General features: G+C 55.1%; 1 protein-coding gene across 3 annotated transcripts; it reads left to right on the top strand.

Moving 5' to 3' along the window:
• Nucleotides 1-4,829: 4,829 nt before the first annotated feature.
• On the top strand, nt 4,830-10,106 carry GLYCTK (glycerate kinase). Of its 3 annotated transcripts, none has more exons than XM_046646566.1 (6): nt 4,830-5,060; nt 5,764-5,902; nt 6,951-7,362; nt 7,598-7,749; nt 8,362-8,537; nt 8,866-10,106. In XM_046646566.1, the coding sequence occupies exons 3-6, from the start codon at nt 6,986-6,988 to the stop codon at nt 9,730-9,732; spliced, it is 1,572 nt and encodes a 523-aa protein (XP_046502522.1). In that variant the 5' UTR covers nt 4,830-5,060; nt 5,764-5,902; nt 6,951-6,985; the 3' UTR covers nt 9,733-10,106. The 3 variants fall into 3 exon arrangements, with proteins under 3 accessions (XP_046502522.1, XP_046502512.1, XP_046502530.1); XM_046646556.1 differs by having other exon boundaries at nt 6,947-7,362; XM_046646574.1 differs by lacking the exon at nt 4,830-5,060 and adding an exon at nt 5,104-5,393 and having other exon boundaries at nt 6,947-7,362.
• The last annotated feature ends 11,102 nt before the right edge of the window (nt 10,107-21,208 follow it).

Here is a 21,208-nt window from a genome sequence, read left to right as displayed (position 1 = left end):
ATTACATGCTGTGCTGTTTCCCCAAGAGATCAGCCTGTGGGAAATCCAAAGAGTGGCCTTCAGCTACTGAGTGAATAGAGCCTAGGGTTTCTTGGCCTCTTGCATAAGGAGCCCTCCTGGACCAAGTGGCCAGGACACGCCTGTCATAGTAGGAAGCTCAGACTTTCTCATTACAGCCTCAGTATTGCCCGGGAACCACAATGTCACCTCTGCCTCCCTCAGTGTGTAACACTGGCACTCCTAATGTGTGGCCACTTACTGGAATTCCTGAGAGAGGTCCTGAGACTCCAGGACCAGTGGGCTTGGGAGAAAGAAGGGCATTTTCCCCTGGTAACAGGAGTGACTACATAATTTGCAGGATCCAGGACAAAATAAAAATATGGGCCCCTCCTCAAAAAATTGCGAAGAATTGCAAGGCGGCAACAGCAGGAATAGTCAGCCAAGTTTGAGACCTTTCTGACCGCGGTTCCCTGTGTGACTGCACAGGTCACAGACCCAAGAAGCTGGCCCAGCCCAGGAACAGTACAGTCACAGCTTTGAGCATTTCTACATGCACTTTAAACACATTGTTTATTAAGTGCTCTTAACCCCAGTTTAATGATGAAGACTCTGAGGTTCTGAGAGGCTAAGTAACTTTCCTAAGGTCACACAGCCAGTAAGCCCTGCAGTCTGGATTCACACTCTGCTTGGGGACTGGAAAGCTCCAGCTCTGTTTCTAGGGCAAAGGGTAGGTAAATAAGTGTTCACATTTAACAAAGTCCATTGTTGGTAAACAATGCCTTCTTGTTCTGGAAGGAAGGGATGGGATCTTCCCTGATAAGCCTAGACTGCCCAGAGCCAGGAAGCACTGCCTAGAGCCCCAGGGCCTCTGTCTCTAAAAGTGCAGAACTATTTCAAAAGGCTTAAAAGCCCTTTCCGGTGATCCAACCTTCAACTGCTTTAGCAGTCCCTCCTCCTCAGCCACAGGTGAGCTGCTTCCTGCTGAGTTGTTTGTATTCTCCCCTCCTTCCAAGAAAAATAGCTTTAAGGTGTTTTACAGCCTTTGCTTAAGACAACTCCTCTCTACCCTGTCTCCAGACTGCCTGAGCGGCTCCCTCCCACCGAGCAACGCTTCACAAAACCGCCCTCGCACTGGAACTCTGGGTCTCCCACACCGTCCCGCCTTGGGCCTGCCCTGGAGCAGTGCCCAGCACCAGCGGAGACAAAGCAGGGTGGTGGGGGGAGTAAGGGAGGTGGCGGGTGGAGAGGGGGCTCCTGAAAGCTCACTGCAGAGCTGACCCTGGAAGCCTCCTAAGGGAGCTCTTCCACCCCTCGGGGCAAACTCTATGAGACATTAGAGGCTGTGAATGCTAAGGAAGAGGCTGAGCCCCAAGATCCATGGTGCCGAGGCCAAGTGGAGGGAGGCCACAGACACCGAGTGTCTCCCTGAGAAGGCAGCTGCCTCCAGATTGGAGCTGGTGACTGACACCCTCTGACCTATCTCAGGTTTTGCATGAATTAAAAAAATCACTGCTTTGTTTTCACGTTGTTGGTTTTTTTAAGGAAGATTGTTCCTGAGCTAACATCAGTGCCAATCTTCCTCTTTTATATGTGGGATGCCACCACAGCATGGCTTGATGAGCAGTGTGTAGGTCCATGCCTGGGATCCGAACCTGTGAACCCCAGGCCACCAAAACAGATCATGTGAACTTAACTACTATGCCACCAGGCTGGCCCCTAGAATTAATATTATTTTTTGCTTCTACCTTTTTTTTTTTTTGAGGAAGATTGGCCCTGAGGTAACATCAGTGCTCATCTTCTTCTATTTTATATATGGGATAGCTACCACAGCACGGCTTGATAAGTGGTGTGTAGGTCCAGGCCCAAGATCCGCACTGGTGAACTCCGGGCCACTGAAGCAGAGTGTACAAACTTAACTGCTATGCCACCAGGCTGGCCCCAGAATTAACATTATTTTTAATGTCTGTTTAGAAGTACTATAACTTATTTGTATAAATTCTTTTATCAGTGGAGATTTAGATTGCTTTACACTCATAAAATCTCTGGGCCGACTATCTCCTCATGTCCATTGAAGGGGATCAGAATATGCCACCTCAAAATATGCTACTTTGGCATCAGGATTATCTTGAGCTGAAGGCATTTGAGAAACAGCAGATGCAGGAAGGGCTCCCTGCCCTCCTCTTTTCTATCTAAAAGCAAGACATAAATTTCCCATGAGAAAGGTGCCCTCCCCATACCAGGAGATAGGGAGCCAACGCTGAGATGAATCTGTACAAACAAATCGTACTACAGCAATCCTTATCTTCCATTAGTTTCCCCCATATATTTACTTTCCCACAATTTACTGCCACTAGAAGCTCAAACTTCTTTTGTCTTGTCACATCTCCAAAATTTATCACTCTTTGTTAAAAATGGTAATATAAGCTCTTAGGTCTAATGGCTTCTTTGGGATTTTCACTTCATTTCTGTGAGGCCCTCCATATGCATGTGAAATAAACCTTTTTCGCTTGTTCATCTGTCTTTGTCAGTTTAATTTGTAGGGCCTCAGCCACTGAACATAAGAGAATAGAGGAAAAAGTTTTTTTCTCCCCTACACCATCTTTGTCCCCATATCCAATCATTTCCTTGGACTGAAATTGCCTGTCACTTTTTTTTTTTTTTGAGGAAGATTAGCCCTGAGCTAACATTTGCTGCCAATCCTCCTCTTTTTGCTGAGGAAGACTGGTCCTGAGCTGACATCTGTGCCCATCTTCCTCTACTTTATATGTGGGATGCCTGCCACAGCATGGCTTGCCAAGCAGTGCCATGTCCGCACCAAGGATCCAAACAGGCGAACCCCAGGCCGCCAAAGCAGAACATGCAAACTTAACTGCTGTGCCACCGGGTCAGCCCCTCCTGTTACACTTTTGACAATAATACTTATTGCCAAAGTGCACTTAAAAAGACTGTAGACCTATTCATGCCTACTATCAAGGTATGTGTAAGCATTCTGATGAGCCTAATAGTTTTCTTAGACCTAAATCCCACTGCTTTAGGAAGACTTCTACTTCCACACACATTCACCTCTTTTCCTTTTGTGGAATCCTTTCCACCTAGGGTCTGCAGCACTGTGCAGCCGAGCACATCACTGTTCTTTTGTTAGAGAAGGAGAGAAGGGTGCGGGGAAGAGAGAGAGAGAGAGGGAGACAGACAGACAGACAGAGGGAAAGAAATTCCAGCTTCTATTTGTGCCTCGTCCTACACAAGACAGTAGAAACACAAATATGAATTAGACCAAGTCACCACCTTCCAAGTGGACATCTAAACCTTGCTGTTGTTACATGCATCTTGTAAGTAGCTGTGGGGTGGCATGGGGGATTAAAAAAATGGGTATAATTAGTCTCCTGCTTACAGTCTGACATAACAGCACTGGCACAGTAAATGGTGTCTGTTTATGAGTCTCTGGCACTAAATAATGAGAGGGGTGCTCAAAGTTACACTCCTCTCAGCAGTTTGGGAATATAATTATAAAAGCAGAGTAAGTTTCCCAACTAAAAGTACCTCTTTTTTTTTTTTTGTGAGGAAGATTGGCTCTGAGCTAACATCTGTTGCCAATCTTTCTCTTTTTTGCTTGAGGAAGATTAGCCCTGAGCTGACTTCTGTGCCAACCTTCCTCTATTTTGTATGTGGGATGCTGCCACAGCATGGCTTGATGAGTGGTGTGTAGGTCTGTGCCTGGGATCTGGGCCCATGAACCCAAGGCCACTGAAGCAGAGCACTTGAGCTTAATCACTACACCACGGGGCCAGCCCCTAAAAGTACCACTTCTTACTCATCCCAGCAGCTACAGTATTTGGCCCACATAGAAGACACTAAGGAAAAGTCTGTTGAGTGATAGAGGAATGAATAAATGCATGAAGACAACTTACTACAAGCAAGGAAAAAATGAAATTTTAAATATTTACAATCTCCCCATATCTAAAGAGGGCAGATCCTCTTGAAGGTGCCTTTGTTTTGATGATGGGGTAGGGAAGTGTTTGGGAGAGGTTGATAGGCAATAAAAGGTCCTCTATTATAAAGAGAAAGAACAATCCAGGGAGACAGCTAGGAATATGCGGGGAGGAGTTCATGACAAGAGCAGAGCATGGTTTGGAGACCTATGGAGAGATGAGGCAGCTGTGTGTGGGCACTCTTCTGTGTCTTCGCAGTTTGGTCAGCCCTCGTCTTTTGAATGTGGGAAGGCATCAAGCCAGACTCGGGGTGGGCACAGGGTAGGCGGGGGGACAGTGAGGGAGACCCAGGGTCATTTGTCTTTGCTCGCAGATTGTGTGTTAGCGGATCACGGAACAGAACCCTCTTGCTGAGTCAGAGCTGTTACTCGGTTGCCCATGGGGGAGAGGGGTGAACACTGATGAGTTGTGGGATTATAGCGGTGGGAAGGGGCAGAGATGACTTAATCTGGCTCCAGAAAGGGTGAGTTGTGGGGAAGTAGTTATTCTCAGCCCGTTTGCTCAGCCCACCGCCTGGCACCTAATAGGAGCTCGGAATGTATTTGCTGACTGATTGGATCGTACAGGATAAAGGAGGGAATGGATTATACCAATTAGTGAGTTGGGGGTTATTTCTCCCACTGTAGGGATAAAGAAACCGAGGCGTGAAGGAGCCTCAATCGTGGTTTCTTGGCGGTCAGGGCAGAGCCGACGCTCCCCTCCGCACTCCGACTACCCCAGATCCCTCCCACAGCGGTTCGCACCTGGCACCCCAACCCCACCCCACCCACTCCACACTTCCGGATTGCGCTCCGCCCATCCGCGGGTACTTCCGGTTCCCTGCGCCGGAAGCCGCAGCACATAGCCGTGGGGCGATAAGTCTTCGCCGCGAGGGCCTGCAGAAGCAATCCTTGGGCCGAGCGACTGCGGGTCCAGGCGATAGCGGGCCCTTATTTCTCGGGTCATTACCGGACATTACACGGCAGCTATTTCCCTCGCAACGGCCTGAGGATGACGTCACTTCCGGGGCTTGTGCGGCCAGCGAAAGCCGGAAATGGCTCTAGTCCCACTTGGTGGCGGGGAGGAGTCGAGGTGGGTCTTCTCCGTGTTTCCGGGTTTGGCGCCGGAGTGTGGGGGAGTTTAAGAGAGATCGTGTCCTGAGTAGAGTTGCTGGATTTAGCAAATAAAAATAAAGGACGTTCAGTTAAATTGGAATTTCAGATAGACAATTTTTTAGTCTATGTCCAAAATGTTTTACGGTACATCCTTATATTAAGAAAACTCCTCTTTTATCTGAAATTCCAATTAAACTGGACGTCCTGTATTTTATCTGGCAACCTTAGCCTTGAGCGCCCCCCTGTCCTGGGCTCTGGTATCCAGTAGCAAGACTGGGATCCTCTAGGTCTGTGTCCGTTTGGGAAACAGGTACAAAGTTCGTCCAGGCTGTCAGAATCAGCCATTGCTAGATCCTGAGCCGTTTTTAGCTCCAAGTCTAGTGGGTCAGCCTCATGGGCCACCTGGCAAAAGCTGGGCCCATTTTAAGAGTTCTCATGGCGGCGCCCTCTGCATTTCCTTTCACGGCTGGAGTTGGGCAACGTTGGTCTTCTGTTAGGGGAAAGCTGAGGATGATACAGGCTAAGTGGCCAAGGGCTAGAAGTTGCCAGGTTATTTGAGTGTGGGATAAAGTGGTGCTTGGGGCCCAGGTTTTTGTGTTAACAGTGGGCAGCTTCAGAGAGTCCCAGGATGTGAAGGGGAGAGCATTAGTCTTAATCTCATCCCACCTCTTGTTTTGCAGTGAGAGAAATGGAGCTGTCCCTGTGGTACAACTGGAGCCTAATTCCCAGTCTCCTTCCCCTGCTCTGTCCACACTCGCTGCTGCAGTCAGCTGGCAGCATTTATGGTGGGCATTTATTAAAGTAGATGCCTTTTCAGAGGTGAGCTTTTTGGTGTTGTCTCTAAAACACCTCTACAGCCTCCTGACCTTCACTCCAAGGCTTCTGTAGCCTTTATGCTGCCCAGTGGGGAAAATGACCGTTTGGCCTCAGCTGTGGGAGCCTGGCCTTTGCCTGCTCCAGCCTTTTGGCTCTCACCCCTCTGGGTGGTGTGACCCAAGATGTATTTTTTTATGTCACAGTCAAAAGTCCTGTTCTTGGCAGGGGTGGGTCTGGCCAGCCATGTAGGTAGAAGGGCATCCTTTTCTGTCCTGCAGATTCAGCCCCATGGTACATGGCCTCATGTGTTGTCTAGGGACTTCTCTAAGGCTCCACTATGAGCCAGACTTTGCTGCCACTTCTGATTTGAACCTGAACCTCTTGCTGGATTGGCCCTGAGTGCTAGGATTCCTCAGGCTGTGTGCCTTGAGGATGTGCTCTGGGCCTGCCTTTCAGTGGCCTGCAAGTCTACAGCCTCTCCACACAGACCTAGCCTCCCCAGGCTCCCCAGCCCAGACCCATGAGCTAATGAAATAGAGCAGGCTGGAGGTCACTGGGCTCAGGGTCAATTGGTGGGACAGCCAGCAGCCTTCTGGCAACAGAAGTGGTAAAGAGGCAAAGAAGGAGTGCCAGAAAGGGGCATTGCTCCTGGGTAGAGCTCAGAAGTGCAGGGGGTGGAAAAGGGTACAGGCGAGAGCCCAGTGATAGGACCCGTTCCCTCTGTGAATGATTAACTCTCAACCAAAGGGAGTGACCTAGGAGGAGGGCTTAGCTAACAGGACCTGTGGACTCAGGGCAGAGTATTCAGAGGGCTGGCGTATGACCTGCAGAAGAGGACGACATGACTGGGTGGCAGTCCTGGGCTCTGAGGACTGGAATGAGATCAGGCTGCTGTGGGCTTCAGGAAGTCTCCTTGGACTGGCAGATGGCCCATTCTTGCAGTAGCAGCTGTGGGGTCCACTGGCTCTGAGCCCTCAGAGGGGTGGCTGTGGGGGGCCTCTTCTCTGTGGCCTTGCAACAGCCTCACTAGTGGTTTCTTCCCCCTAGGCAGCCATGAGTGCCAGGTGGTGCTGAGAGCAGTGGGGCATGGCTGCAGCTCTGCAGATCCTGCCTCGTTTGGCCCGAGCTCCCTTGCGCCCACTGTTCTTGGGGGGCCCAGTGGCCCGGTTGGCCAGTGGCATGGCCCTGGCCGAGCAGGCGCGGCAGCTGTTTGAGAGCACTGTGGGTGCTGTGCTGCCAGGCCCCATGCTGCACCGGGCACTGTCCTTGGACCTTGACAGTGGGCAGCTGAAGGTGCGGGACCGGAGCTTTCAGCTGCGGCAAAACCTCTACCTGGTGGGCTTTGGCAAGGCTGTACTGGGCATGGCAGCTGCAGCCGAGGAGCTACTGGGCCAGCATCTCGTGCAGGGAGTGATCAGCGTTCCCAAGGGGATCCGTGCTGCCATGGAGCATGCTGGCAAGCAGTAAGGAGCCTTGAGGGGCTGCTCCCCCCGTCCATCTAGAGGGCAGTGTGGGCCCATACTTAGGCTAGATTGAGGCCTCCCTCCCTTACCAGCCTCCCTTTTCTTCTGGGTCTGCCCTGGCTCATGGATGGGTGTCAGTGGGTGTCCTTGTGGGCCCCCTTCACCTGTATAGCTGGGAAATCAGGTAGGAGAGGAGCCCACCCCATCTCTTGCTCTCTGTTCTGTCTCTTTTCAGGGAAATGCTGCTGAAGCCACACAGCCGTATTCAAGTATTTGAGGGTGCAGAGGACAACCTGCCTGACCGTGATGCACTGCGGGCTGCACTGGCCATCCGGCAGCTGGCTGAAGGTCTCACAGCTGATGACCTGCTGCTTGTGCTCATCTCAGGTGTGGATGCCAGTCTGGCTCAGGCAGTTTAGGGTGGGGTTTCACATAGCAGGCCTGCAAGAGACTGTTGGTCTGAGCCTCCAGGGTCACAGAGCAAAGGAAGCAGTAAAGAGCCTGGATGGTTAACTCCTTGGTGGCCCTAGGTCGCTTGTCTGCTCTCCCCTGAGCCGTGGGGTCCTCCCCTCGCCTGACCTTGTTGGGTGACCATGAGAGGGCAAATAGGGAGCACCTAACGCAAGACCTCGTGAGGAAAATATCACTGCTGTTGCTGCTGTCTGCACCAGTGTCACCTGGGGCTAGAACCCAGGTCTCCATGGAGCCCCTTCCTTGGTCCTCCATTGTCTCCTCCTGGTCTACCCCTAATCGAAGCTGTTAAGGAATAGTTCTTCCAGTGCCTGCCAGGATCTGGGCTACCTTACGGCTGGGTACAGCTTTAGGTGCCGAGGGTGTGGTGACTGCACACGTTCACTGCATGTCCACACGGGGGCACTCTAACCCCACCTTTCCAGCACCCCCTTCCTTCCCTCTGGGCACTGCCTGCTTGCTTCCCTGGGTGGGAAAGTTCCTTGGCTGCCTCATCCTGTCTGCTCTATGTCTTCACTGTCTCTGTAGGAGGGGGCTCAGCCCTGCTGCCTGCCCCTATCCCACCTGTCACACTGGAGGAGAAGCAGACGCTCACTAAGCTGCTGGCGGCCCGAGGAGCCAACATCCAGGAGCTGAACACCATCCGGAAGGCCTTATCCCAGCTCAAGGGTGGGGGGCTGGCTCAGGCTGCCTACCCTGCCCAGGTACGTGGGTCGCTTTTTTCCCAGGCAGCCCTGGGCTGGGGGAGCTAGGCCCACGTATGCCAGGGAAAGGAAAGCCTAGAAGAGCACATAAAGGTTGGCAGGGACCTGGTATAGGAGTCCACAGGGTCGGCTGGGAGGGACCTCAGAGAGGGTGAAGAGGGGTCCACATGGCCAGGTGTTCTGTGAACCTGCTTAAGAGTGGTTAGAAATGGCTGAGAAAGTGCATTGGGTGGTGTGAGGGTGTGGATGCACGGGGGCAGTTTGTCCTCATGGGCTCTGGGGCGAGGACCAGGTGAAACTGAGCCTTGCCTCTGTGACCCCTCTTCAGGTGGTGAGCCTCATTCTGTCAGATGTGGTGGGGGACCCTATGGAGGTGATTGCCAGCGGTCCCACTGTGGCCAGCGTCCATAGTGTGCAAGATTGCCTGCACATCCTCAATCGCTATGGCCTTCGTGCTGCCCTGCCACGTTCTGTGAAAACTGTGCTAGCTCGGGCTGACTCTGACCCCCATGGGCCACATAGCTGTGGTCACGTCCTCAATGTGATCATTGGCTCCAATGCACTGGCACTGGCTGAGGCCCAGCGGCAGGCTGAGGCACTGGGATACCGGGCCATGGTGCTGAGCACAGCCATGCAGGGTGATGTAAAAAGTGTGGCTCAGTTCTATGCGCTGCTGGTCCGAGTGGTTGGAGCCCACCTCACTCCACCTGGGCCTGGAACCTCTGTGGAGGAGGATGAACAACTCTATGAGCTGGCAGCCAAGCTCCAGCTCCCAGACCTGCAGCTGAAGGAGGCTCTGGAGGCTGTGGCAGGGGCTGGGAGCCCCGTCTGCCTGCTGGCTGGTGGTGAGCCCACAGTGCAATTGCAGGGCTCAGGCAAGGGTGGCCGAAACCAGGAACTGGCCCTGCGTGTTGGAGCAGAGCTTGGACAGTGGCCACTGGGGCCCATTGACGTGCTGTTTTTGAGTGGTGGCACGGATGGACAAGATGGGCCCACAGAGGCAGCTGGGGCCTGGGTCACGCCTGAGCTTGCCAGCCAGGCCACCACTGAGGGCCTGGATGTGGCTACTTTCCTAGCCCACAATGACTCACATACCTTCTTCAGCCGCTTCCAGGGCGGGGCACACCTGCTGCACACAGGGCTGACCGGCACCAATGTCATGGATGCCCACATCCTATTCCTGCGGCCATGGTGACAGCATAGGTCATGTTTTGGGAGTCCAGAGGAGGCCTACAGGGCAGTATCCTGGGGCAGAGCAGGGTTGGTCCCCAGGGCCTCACCAGGCCTTAGGGCTCCTCCTCTGCTTGGCCCTGGCTGCTTTGTTGGCCCTCACACTTCCCACCCAGGGCCTCTTCTCTGTGTCCCTTTCCCCAACCAGACTGGCAGGTGGGGCCTCTCTTCTACCCCTACTTTTCACCATGGCAGCAGGTACCCCTGAGCACCGGGATGAACCTCTTGTTCACTATTGTGGATTGTTTCCCCCAGGCAGCACCTCTGCCGAGCTCCTGAACTTGTTTTTTCTGTTGTGTGAAGCAAGAAGGACTGAAAATAAAAAGGACCACACTGTGGGTTCTCAGTGCACTTTCCCTCAAAGCAAAGCCTCCCGGGAGCTTCTGGGAAGGGGAGAGAGGTTGGGCTATGGCCCCAGCACCAGGACCCTACAGGAGTTCCCCACACCCCTCTCTGCAGGGCACCCTCAGCACTTGTTTCACTTAAACAGGAGCCTGGGAGGGTTGAGCCTGGCTCCCAACATGCTTGATGTGGGCACACGGAGACCCCAGGGAGGACAGGCCTAAAGACTGGTCTGTGGGGTTTGGAGGGACTGGCTCGCCATCCCCCTGTGATTCTTGCCTGTGACATCCCTGCTGTGATCTCTCCAGCCTCAACTGTATGCCTCACTGGGCGCATGCTGACTACCTGCCACCGAGGATGTCCCTCCTTTCTGTCCAAAGAAGACAGCCCTTAGCCTCAGACTGCACATTCTATGGTTGAGCTGCCCTCTGTTTATCCAGGGGCTACCCCCAGCCACACAGGATGCTGGACCTTATTTCCTTGTGGCAGGCCCATTTTCCCAAAATGAACACCCCCCCAGTTCCTACAGCAGCTCCTCTGGGGACCCAGTCCGGTTCCTGGTGCCAGCCTTGCAGTGGGAGTCTCCAGTGCTGTGATGGTGTGTCAGCACAGTGTTGGGGTCCAGGAGCCCCCTGCCTCTCCCCCTGTTAAAGCTGGCCAGGGAAGACGCCAATGGAGAGGAAGGGCTCTTTGTCTAGGCTAGTAGCCTGCTCTGAGAGAGGGAGGGGCTACTGTTCTGGCTCTCCTTGGGCCCCCTTGCTCAGTATCCGAGCCCTCCGCTGGCCACCCCCGCCGTGCGCCACGGCTCCAATCCCTATATGAGTGAGCAGTAGAATCACATAGGAATAAAAAGCCATAGAGAACAGCGAGGCCTGGGGCTGCTCCTGCTGGCCCCTCTTCCACCCCAGCTGCCCCCTCCTCTCCGAGGGTATGAGGGGCTCTGGGCCAGGGCTGGCATGCCCTCCCCCTGGGAAGAGCCTCCCTTCCCCACTTGGGCTCTGGACAGCCCAGCTTGCAGACAGTTCATGCCCTGGGGATATGGCTCACACTCCTTGGGCTGGGGATTGGGAGGGAGGTAAACAAGGTGAGCAGGGCCGGGGAGATTTAGGGAAGAGGGGAGTTTGCACCCCTCTGTGATGCAGGGGCACTACTTCCTTTCCTCTGTCCTGGCATGGAGTTTTCACTGACCAGACGTCATAGTAGGGGATATTGTCCCCACATGGCAGTGCCTGGGTCCTGGTTCTCCTCTGACAACCTTTAGATATTCCTTGAGCCTGCTTCAGGGCTTCCCTTGGGAGCATGAGTATTAACACTAGATGTCAAGTTCCAGGCAAAGCAGGATAGGGCTGTGGCTGTAGTAGAGGACCTGTCTGCCATGTCCCCAGTGTGTGCGTGCGTGTGTGTGGTGGCATGTAAGCACACAGGTGTTGGTGTTGGCATATGAGGAGGAGGAATGCATGTGTGTGTACCTGTAGATGTGCTGCTGCTTGTGTACATGGCTGCTTACAGGCTGTGAGGGGTTTGGGCGTGGATGGGGTCTTGCCAGATGCTCCATGTGCCACCTTGGCCCTGCCCTGTGCCTGTGTCTGTGGGCGCTGGGAGACCAGGGGCTGGATTGGGCCTAACCCATTAGATTTGCTCACTTGGTACCCCGAGATGAGAAAGGATATATTTGGCTGTAATCTAGATGAAAATATGAGATAAACCCTACATGGCGAGTGTTCAATGAGACTTATGATTTGCTCCATAAATGTCAACCATGGGTCATTAAAGCACTGCTCTCCTGTGGCTCTTGGCTCTGTCTTTCCTGGCTCGAGTTCCTGCTGCCCTTGTGCCCACCTCGTCTCCACTCCCTGAAGCTTTCCCTGGCTCGGCTGGAGGCTTTCCCCATGTAGGGTGCCTGGTCCTCCCTAACTGCTGCCACCCTCACGGGCCTCTCTGTTCTTTGCACTTGGCATGAACTGAGAGCAGCTGGGCAGTGGGCCTGGACAGCCCCTAGGTGTCAGCTACTCCAAGCCCCTTTGTTTTATAGCTAGAGAAACAGGGAAGGGTCGCTTGCCTGGGGCTGCAGAGCAAGTCAGCCACAGAATCAGGATGAGGACCTGGTTGGGACATACATGACCACCCTCTGCCCGCCCTTTGGGGCTCAGAGACCCTGGGGCCCAGCGAGGGCTCAGCCAGAGCTGGGGGATCCACTCCTGCCTCCCTGCTCCCTCTGGAAAGCTTGGGGATGGTGACATGACCACACTTGGCCTCTCCGGGGATCTATAAAACAGATTTGTCAGTCCCTTCTTGGCTCAGATTTCACAGCTCCATTGTGTGTGTGATTTGGTAGAAAACCATGTGCAGTTGGGTGGTGGGCTTCTATAGAAAGGTGTGTGCCTGCATCTGTATGCATGTCTGTGTGTGTGCATGGGACGTGTGTGTATGTGTGTGTCCATTCAACCCACAACCAGTCACTGAGTTGGCCTCTGAGCTGTGCTCTGCTCCACCCCAAGGTGCGGAAACACAGTTTGGTGTGGTTATAATGTTGGGGACATGGTGAAGCAAATTGTGCAAAGAGGCCATAATTGCTGGCAGAGACCTGCTGGCAAAGGGCCTTGTGTGCCTGGCCGAGGAGGTCAGACCTCACATGGACCTCAGTGGCAAGCCTCATGAGAATTTTTGACAGGGAGTGATGCCAGGAGGCTGTTTTGAGACTTTGATGCTGAGGCCGTTTTTACTGTAGGGGCAGGGGTTGGGGGAGGCAAGGATGTGGAGCGGGTGTTGCAGATGTGAGAGGTACATCACTGGGCTTGGGAACCCCCTCTCACCTCCTGCTGCCTGCTCCTCAGCAGCCTCATCCCCATAGCCTTCAGCCAGCCCAGGCAACCCTTTAGATGCCCACTTTGGAACCATGGCTGGAAGCCCTGGCTGAAATGCCCCTGGGAGTAACCTAGCTCCTCTCTCCCTGGGAATGCCATCAAGGCCTTGAGGATATGGGGACAGAGAGGCTGGGCAGCTGGAGGGTGCTTTGGTGAGCATAGGCACCCTATGTGGGCTGTCACCAGGGTGGCAGTTAAGAGACCTGAAAGGAGCACTGGAGAGGGAGTTGGGTCCCAGGCCTTTATCCTGGCCTTGCCACCTTCCTTTCTCCAGGCCTCAGTTTTCTCCCCTGTCTAATGGGGACAACATCCTTGTCCTGCTCACTTTCCTGGGGAGGTGTCAGCTGCAGATGGATCTGGGCAGGAAAGCTCTATGGAAGTGGGGGCTCAGGGAGGGAGGGAGAGAAAGGAGAACTGCTGGCCTCTTCCAAGGTGAAGCTTAGGGAGCTCTTGGCTCAGGGAGGCCCTCTTCTTCCAGCCAGGGCCAGGGTTGGAGCCAGCGAGCCCTTGGTGCTCGCTGAGGCCGAGCGAGTGACTGCTGCCCTTTGGCACTGGATTGGTACTAGAAGGGAGTGGTATTTGAGTCTTTAATGGCAGGCAGGGTGCATGGTGCCCTGGGGGGTCACAGAGCCAATGGGGGGTCAGCTGGAGCTAGAGTAAGCTGTCCCAGCCTTGGAGAGAGCCCCCTCATGTTTCAGAAAAATGGGTAGAGTAGCCTGTTCCCTCTGGATCTGGATAATGTGTGAGGGACATGATGAGGCCCAGACTGGGGTTGAGGAGAACCAGCTTGACCCTAGGCCAGGAATCCCTAGCTGGGTGAGAGGATTCAGCGTGTGCTAGGGGAAGACAGGGTTGTGTAGGGGTAGGGGGACACTGACACACTGAATGGTGGGGGCCTTAGGCAGCTGCTGCATGGAAGATAGGGCCACAATACTGTAGGGAGCTGTGCCTATACTGGAAAGCATGGCCTTTCTCCCTGAGACAGGGATGTCTGAGGGTCAGCTCCTCCTGGGGTAACCATTGGGGCCAGTCCTAAGGCTTTTCTCTCCCACTTCCCCTGACTCAGGCTGCCCTTATACCCGTAAAGATTGAATGGGGTGCATTTGGGGTGGACCACCTCAGCCCTTGACACTCAGAGCCTGCAGTTCTGATTCTACCTCTGTACACCTTGCTCCATCTGGGAGGGGTTGCTGCCTGCTCACATGCCAGGGAAGAGGGTAAGGGAGAGTTGGCCCCCAGAAACAAGTGTTCCACCTACCCAGTCCTAGGGGGATAAATGCCCTTATCAGCTCTGCCTCCTGGGATCACTACCCACCATGATCTTATCCTGGCTCCCTGGGGGTTCAGGGAGCTGGAGGCCCTGGCCCTGCCCTGGCCGGATAGCCAGGGGCTGGCCCCCCAAGATACACTACATTGGGAAGTTCCCTCTTGGTCTCCCCATACTTCCAGCCTTTCCTTCCCCTCCTCTGGCAGCCAGCAGAGCCATCCTGCTTGCCTCTCTGGGGGTGTGAGCAGCACACTGTCTCCATCCAGCCCTGCCTCTCCATCGCCAGCTCCAGCTGAGAAGGGGGTGGGGCCCTGGCACTGGCTTCACCTCCCTGCCCAGCTTCAGGGTCTCAGGATCTCCCTGTAGCCTGTAGCCCTGGGTCATCTCCAGTAATCCCACTTGTAGCCTCACTCAAGTGCCAGGGCTCTGTCTTCACCTGTTCTCCCCACTTCTCCCCCCAAATTCCTCCTTGTCCAGCTCAATTCACCCAGGAAGCTGACTGCAGTAACATCTGGGCTCTGGCTTGAATCTGTACTGTTTGCAACTCCGGGTAAAGCTGTCCTGGAGATTCTATCTGGGGGGAGCTGGACAGAGATCCCTAGGGGAGGGAGAAGTGCCCCTCCCCCCATGTGGCTCTGTGGGTCTGGCAGTCAGTAGCTTGGGGTGAAAGCAGCCAGCCAGAGGGCAGGTCTCACCTCCTTTGCCCACACCCCCTGACTGGACAGTGGGCAGCCCAGCACATCTCTGACCAGCAACAAAAACCCCACCAGGGACAGGCACTTGTAGGGGTCACAGCCTCATGGACAGCGCTGCTGCCGCCACCTGGCAACCTCGCAGCCGCAGCCCAGCCAGAGGCAGGGTTCAGAGCCCTGGACTTCAGGAATGGTCATACACTCAAACCTTCAAGGGTGGCTGTTCCGGGCAGCCCAGCCTCCGCCCACCCAGTCGGGTTCCCTGAGGGTCTCCCTCAGCCCAGGGCCACCCACAGAAGCCAGGCACCAGGGCAGGGACAGAACCTGCCAGCGCCCAACCAGCTTTGCCCTCCGCAGCCAACTGCCCTCCCATCCTGCTGACCACTGGGACATCTGAAGCTGGCACTCTGACTGCTGCTCCCACCGCCCCGGGCAGAGAAGAGGTCACAGCCAGACTGCCCACTCTCCCCACCTGCCCGCCCCCCAGAGCTCCGGCTGCCCGTGCCTGGTGTCCCAGCTCTCCCAGCTCACCTCGGTGGCGCTGTCTCCTCACCAGAGGCACTGCAGTGTGAGAACTGTCCCAAGGAGCCGGTTCTCAGCTGAAACAAAGAGGTGGGGGAGAAAGAGGGGGGCAGCGGGAGAGGGAGAGGGTGAGTGAGCGGGCGAAGGAGTGGAGGCTGGAGGGGGAAGAGAGAGGGAGAGGATGAGAGAGAAGAGGGAGGGGAGGAGAACGTGCCCAGAGATAAAGCCTGACTCTCAGCGACTGAAGGGCCAAGAAAGGAGGGGAGAGGAAATGGGGAGGGGGTGGAGGAGGTGAGGGACCAGACCAGGAGAGGAGAGATTGTTAGGGGGCGGACACGGGGCAAGTGAGGGGCGTGGACAGAAGAGGGAGCTGTGTGGGGGGCAGGGCTGCGGGGGGTGGGGGGCAGACAGCCCAGCTTGGCTGGGGGGCGGGGCTGGGGGTGGGCAGAGAGGTTGCACCTCTGCCCCACGCCAGGCTCTGGTGCTTGAGTGGGCAAAGGCCACGAAGGGGAATGGGAGGGAGAGGCGAGCAGCCAGGCAAGGGGTAAGGCGCTGGGCTGGTGGGCTGGCTGGGAGGACAGGGCCCAGGGACAAAGGCAGAGAAGAACAAAGGTGTCCCAATGGAGGAATCAGCCCCTGCTGACCTCTGGGGGCTGCAATCTGGAGTGTCCTGAACAGCGTCTCCTGAATGGAAGGCAGGTCCTCTCTGGGGCGATTCTGGCTCTGAAGTCGCAGCCTGAGGTCAAAGGGAGAGGGGATGGGCTGTGAGAGTGGGTAGGGGTCCCATTCATCCCGCGAGAGTTCAGAACACACCGTAGTTGACCACACATCAGGATGCTGGTGTCCCTGTCTCTTTGTGGGAGGGGATGGTGACAGAGTCCAAAGCCTGGACTGAGAACTGGGTAGGGGAAGTCCCCTTTTAGAGAAGAGCATTTGGGGCCCCCAGGGAGAAGGGGAGGATGGTGGGTGCAGTGAGGAGGGGGAGGAGTGAGGATAAAGGGAGCAGGGAAGCAGGGAATAGGGAGGGTATGAGGTGGGAAGGAGGCTCCAAGGAGGGTCCAGAGCCACAGCCCCTTAGCAGCCCCATCTAAAGCAGAGACCTCCCTCTCCACACCCCACACTTCCTTGGGCTGCCTAACACAGACCTAACGAAGGATGGAATAATGAACCGCTGCCCTGCTGCTGCCCTCCTGCTGCCAGGCGCTGCTGTGATAGAGAAGGGCACCAGGGAAGGCAGCCGGGGTTGCTGGGGCACAGGTCTGTGTTAGTGCTGCCAGGGGGGGCAGGGGTGGTAGGTGGCCTTGACCAAGCTGTCCCATCCCTCTTGGCCCAGCACAGTGCCCTGGGCTGGTCCAGTCTCCTCTCATGCTCAGAGGCACAGGAGGCCCTCCTAAGCCTTCTGACCAAGGGAAGTTCCTCTTCTTGTCCCGCTGGAGACTCCTCATAGAAATTCCAGAGCACGACGATTCTCTGGGGAGCAAGAGAAGTGGAGGAAGCCATGGGCTTGCCTAAAGCTGTGACAGGGAGAGGGGAGAGTCAGCCCCAGTCCCACCCTGTGTGGAAGGCTAAGAGCTAGATGCCCCTTAGATTCTGCCCAGCCCAACTCTTTGCCACCTCCTCAGGGAAGCCCTCCTGGCCCCACCAAGCAGGGCCACATCAACCCAGCTGCCACTGGTCCGGCAGCCTCCTCTAGTAGCCTGGAACCCCACAAAAGAAAAGGACCTTTCTTCCTTCCTTCCTTCTACAGTTTATTTAGAAATAATTTCAAAGTTACAGAAAATTTGTCAGAATAAGAATATAAGATACCCATATACCCTTTAGCCATATTCTACTATTGTTAATATTTTGCCTCATTTGCCTTCTCTCTCTCTCTCTAGATATATATATATTTGCTGTATATGTATGTGTCTGTGTGTGTGGTCATACATAATTTTTTTTCCTGAGCCATTTGAGAGTAAGTTGCAGCCGTCATGGCTGAAAGGACTATTTCTTATCAGTTTCTATTTCCTGGAGCCAGCGTAGGAGAGCCCAGACCATGTTGTGTAACCTAGGACAGGCAGCGAATTAGTGGATGTCACCTATTGGGAGCCTGAGTCCTGGGGACTGGAGGGACTTGGCTAAGGCCACCTTGGGAGCTGGGCTGGTTCAGGGTAGGCGCCATGTCCCTCTTGTTTTCTGTCTCCTCCAGGCTGGGAGGCAGGGAGCTACTGCCCACCAAAGTGAGCATGTGGTGTTTGCCAGGTGTGGCAGCACAGCATATGTCTATGGAAATGGCAGCAGGCGGGTGGGGTGAAGCTGGCGCCCACACCACAGCACCTGAGCACACTCGGGAGACTGGGCACTGCCTGGCCCTGAGTGGGCTTGAGAACACCCAGCTGCTGGCGGCCCCGGCCCCAGTGCCAAGGCCTCGAACTCTTGCCTTTGGGACCCTCCCCACAGCCCCATGAGGGACAGGGCAGGAATGGGGGCCCTGCTTGATGACTGGTCCATATTGATAGGCTTAGAGGGGGCAGGATTGGGGCTCTGGTCATACTGGGGCTTACACGATGGTCCCTGACACAGGGCTGGCATTCCTTCTGAGTCCCCCAGGGTCCCCAAGTGGTTTGGAGTCCCATCTGGAAGCTATCCTTCAGATGGCTGCTCTCTTATCCCTTTCAACCCCCACTCGAAGGTTATGGTTAAGAAGTTTGGCATTTAAAAATCATACTTTGAAAGATGATCTGAGCTCTGAAGCCCTGATTTCCTCTTTCCCTTGTAGATGAAGTCCTCCTCCTCCAGGAAGCCCTCATTACTTCCTCAGATCATCCCACCTAACATGGCTTCTGGAGAATGCCAGCCCCATTTTTTCCTTGCCTGGTTCACACTGGTGCTTTCCCCAGGGCCTAGGGCTTTGCTCGGTCATCAGCCTTTCTCCCTCCTGCTGCCCCTGGCCGGGCATGTAACTGATATCCCATAGATGGATAACAGTGGCTTGGTTAGTAGTCCTGCCTGGACATTGAGTCCCTCTGATGCTCCTCTGCTCAGTATGTCTGAGAGTCCTCAGGCTCTGGGCTGGCAGAGGTTGGGGATGGGCCGAGGGACCCACTGTGGAGAGAGAAAAGGCTTGTTCAAGACCATCAGCCTGTCAGGGTGAACTTGGGTCTCTGACTAGCTGTTCAGCACCTTTTGGGTTCTCCCCTGGAACATGGGCAAGCCTGTCCAGGGCAATGGCCAAGGATCCTCCCTGAACCCTACTTGGGTGATGGTAGGACCTGCTGAACTGAAGGAGGAATGCCCGCCCCCCATCTGTTTACCCCCCCCCATCCATGTGAAAGCCTAGGAGACTCCAGCCTCCTCTCCTCCTGCCCATCCCCCTGAAGAGATTTCAGTCAATTAGCACATACAGTATTTACTTAATTAGAGTAATGACATAATTAGTGTAAGTTGGGCTTCATTGCATGGCTTCAACATGCAATTAGGAGCCGTCAGCGGGAGGCGGGCGACATTGTGAAAATGCTCATTCAATTTTGGTTCCAGCATGGAGGCCTGTAGCAGCTGTCTCTGCTGGGGAGGGAGGCGGGCAGTGGCTGCTGTGTGTGTGTGGGGGGATGGGAGTGGGGCAGGCCAACAGACAGCCTAGGACAGGAGAGTCAGTGGGGACAGAAAGGCAGTTTCCAGGACTGATGGAGTCCCTGACCAAGCCTCTTCCACCACATATGGGCATCACCACCCCCCAACAACCCCAGGGCAGGGCAGGGCCCCTGGCTTGGCTGGGGTCTCTGAGATTGGGGGCCTGAGCGCTCTAGGCCCCTCTGCCCCCAAGTTCTCTGCTGAAATACCACCAATAGCAGGCTGTCTCTTCTCTCTTCAGGGCTTTGCTGCTCAGAAGAGCCACTGGCCTCTTGGCCCCTCATGGTGGCCCTAGGAGGCCACAGACTGGAAAGACTGGGATGACTACTATTTTCCTCATTGGACTAGTGGGGAAACTGAGGCTCAGGGCAAGGAAGGTGGTAGAGCCAATCCAGGTAGTACGGACCCTTAGAGGTAGCTTGCCATGGCCAGAGACTCCTCAAGCCCAGGCACATGGCCCTCAGCTTCAGGGAGGTCTCCTGCCCCATGAGCTCCTTTTTTTTTAGGAGGGGGCAGGGCTGCCTTTGGAATCCCTGGAGGGGGGTCTCCAGACTCCTGCTCCCTAGCCCTCTCTACCCTCCCTCTCCTCGCCTTCCACGAGGCCAGCCAGGAGGCAGGGTCCTCCCTAGACCATCCACGGCCTTCCCCTCAGTGAATCTCACAGCTTTCCTGGGGGGCGAGGGATGCAAGGTGAGGGAAGATGGGAGTCAGTGCCACCATTGTGCAGATGGGGAAACTGAGGCTCCAGGGCCTCCAAGAGGTGCTGTTAGAACTGAAATCAGGCCCAGCAACTTACTCGCTGCCTGGCTGGGTCACCAGGGCTGATCCCTTCCCTCAGGCCTCAGTTTCCTTTTGTGAAAGGAGAGAATCTATGATCCATAGTCTCAGACATCCTGGGATAGTCTGGAGCCCCAGGGAGGTGGGACACAAGGAAGCTGGTATCCATCTCCCCTCCCCCCATAGCTGTCCTTCCCCTTTGTCTCCTACCTATGTCCTGTGTAGGGGTCAGGGCCCCTGGGGAGACAGCTCTGATTGACAATTCCATCGGCCCCAGGGTGGGCCCCTTGCCCTTCTGAACTGGGGAACCCCTGTCTCCTGTCTGGGAGGCTTGGGCTCTGGGGGCCATCCCAGACCTTCCCACTCAGTGGTGTCCCATCCTTATACTTAGCAAAATGCCCAGCTGCCTGGACCCTGCCCTCATCCGAACCCCTCCCTAGGTCTAGGGCCATGTGGTCAGGGTGGGGCTGACCCCTTTGCTAATCACTGACTATGGGCCAGCCACCTTGGGCCTGACTACTAGGGCAGGGATGGGGAGCAATGGGCAGGCAGAGACGAGGTTTACTACCTCCAGGGACTCATGACCTCAGGGTCCAGACAGACCCAGGCCCAAGGAGTCACCACAAGGGTAGGCAGAGATAAGTGCCAGGAAGAGCAAGGCCAAGGGTGAAACCAAGTGCACAAGTTCAAACAGGTAGAGGTCCCAACCCTCTCCCTCTTCAGGGGAAGCAGCACTGCAGGGCCTAGGTCTGGGTGGGCAACGGTTTCAGTCCACTGAGGATGGGGATAGGGGCACTTAAGGTGGTAGGACCAGTGTGAACAGTGGCTGGGAGGCCAGAGCAAGATGTGGGGATGCCATGCTCAGGTGAGGAGGGCTCTGGGGAGCTTGAAGAAGGGGCTTGGAACTCTGGTTGTTTGTGGGAAGGTCAAGGCATTTACTCAACATCCATCCAACAAAAAGTCCCTACTGTGTGCCAGGCATATGGTATTCTAGGCTAGGGATTCAGTAGAGACCCTGAATCAGCTGAAATCCCTGCCCTGGTGGAGCCTATACTCTAGTCGTGGGAGATAGGAAAACAAGAGCAGTGTCATGCAGGTGCCATGCAGGAGATCGTAACAGGGCCATATGCTAGGAGGCTTTAGGCATGTGGGGATTTAAGCCAAGATGTGAGCGATCTAGAGGTCTGGAGGAAGAGCATTCTAGGCAGAAGGAACAGCAAATGCCAAGGCCTTGAGGTCTCTGATACCCTACATGGCAGCCCACACGAGTGGGACAAGGCAGAGAAACGGGGTGGATGAGACCAGAGAGGCAGGCAGGCACCTATTGGTCAGGCGAGGCCCATGGACTTTATCCTGTGTGTGACAGAA

This window comes from Equus quagga, chromosome 1 (assembly GCF_021613505.1).
Source record: "Equus quagga isolate Etosha38 chromosome 1, UCLA_HA_Equagga_1.0, whole genome shotgun sequence".
Classification (NCBI taxonomy): domain Eukaryota; kingdom Metazoa; phylum Chordata; class Mammalia; order Perissodactyla; family Equidae; genus Equus; species Equus quagga.
The sequence above is the reverse complement of the archived record's forward strand: the minus strand, read 5'-3'. Positions and strand labels throughout refer to the sequence as shown.

Coding starts and splice junctions, on each gene's coding strand:
- GLYCTK (XM_046646566.1), top strand. CDS start 6,986: ATGGCTGCAGCTCTGCAGATCCTGCCTCGTTTGGCCCGAGCTCCCTTG. Junction 7,750..8,361: donor GCTGCTTGTGCTCATCTCAG/GTGTGGATGCCA, acceptor CTGTCTCTGTAG/GAGGGGGCTCAGCCCTGCTG. Junction 8,538..8,865: donor AGGCTGCCTACCCTGCCCAG/GTACGTGGGTCG, acceptor ACCCCTCTTCAG/GTGGTGAGCCTCATTCTGTC.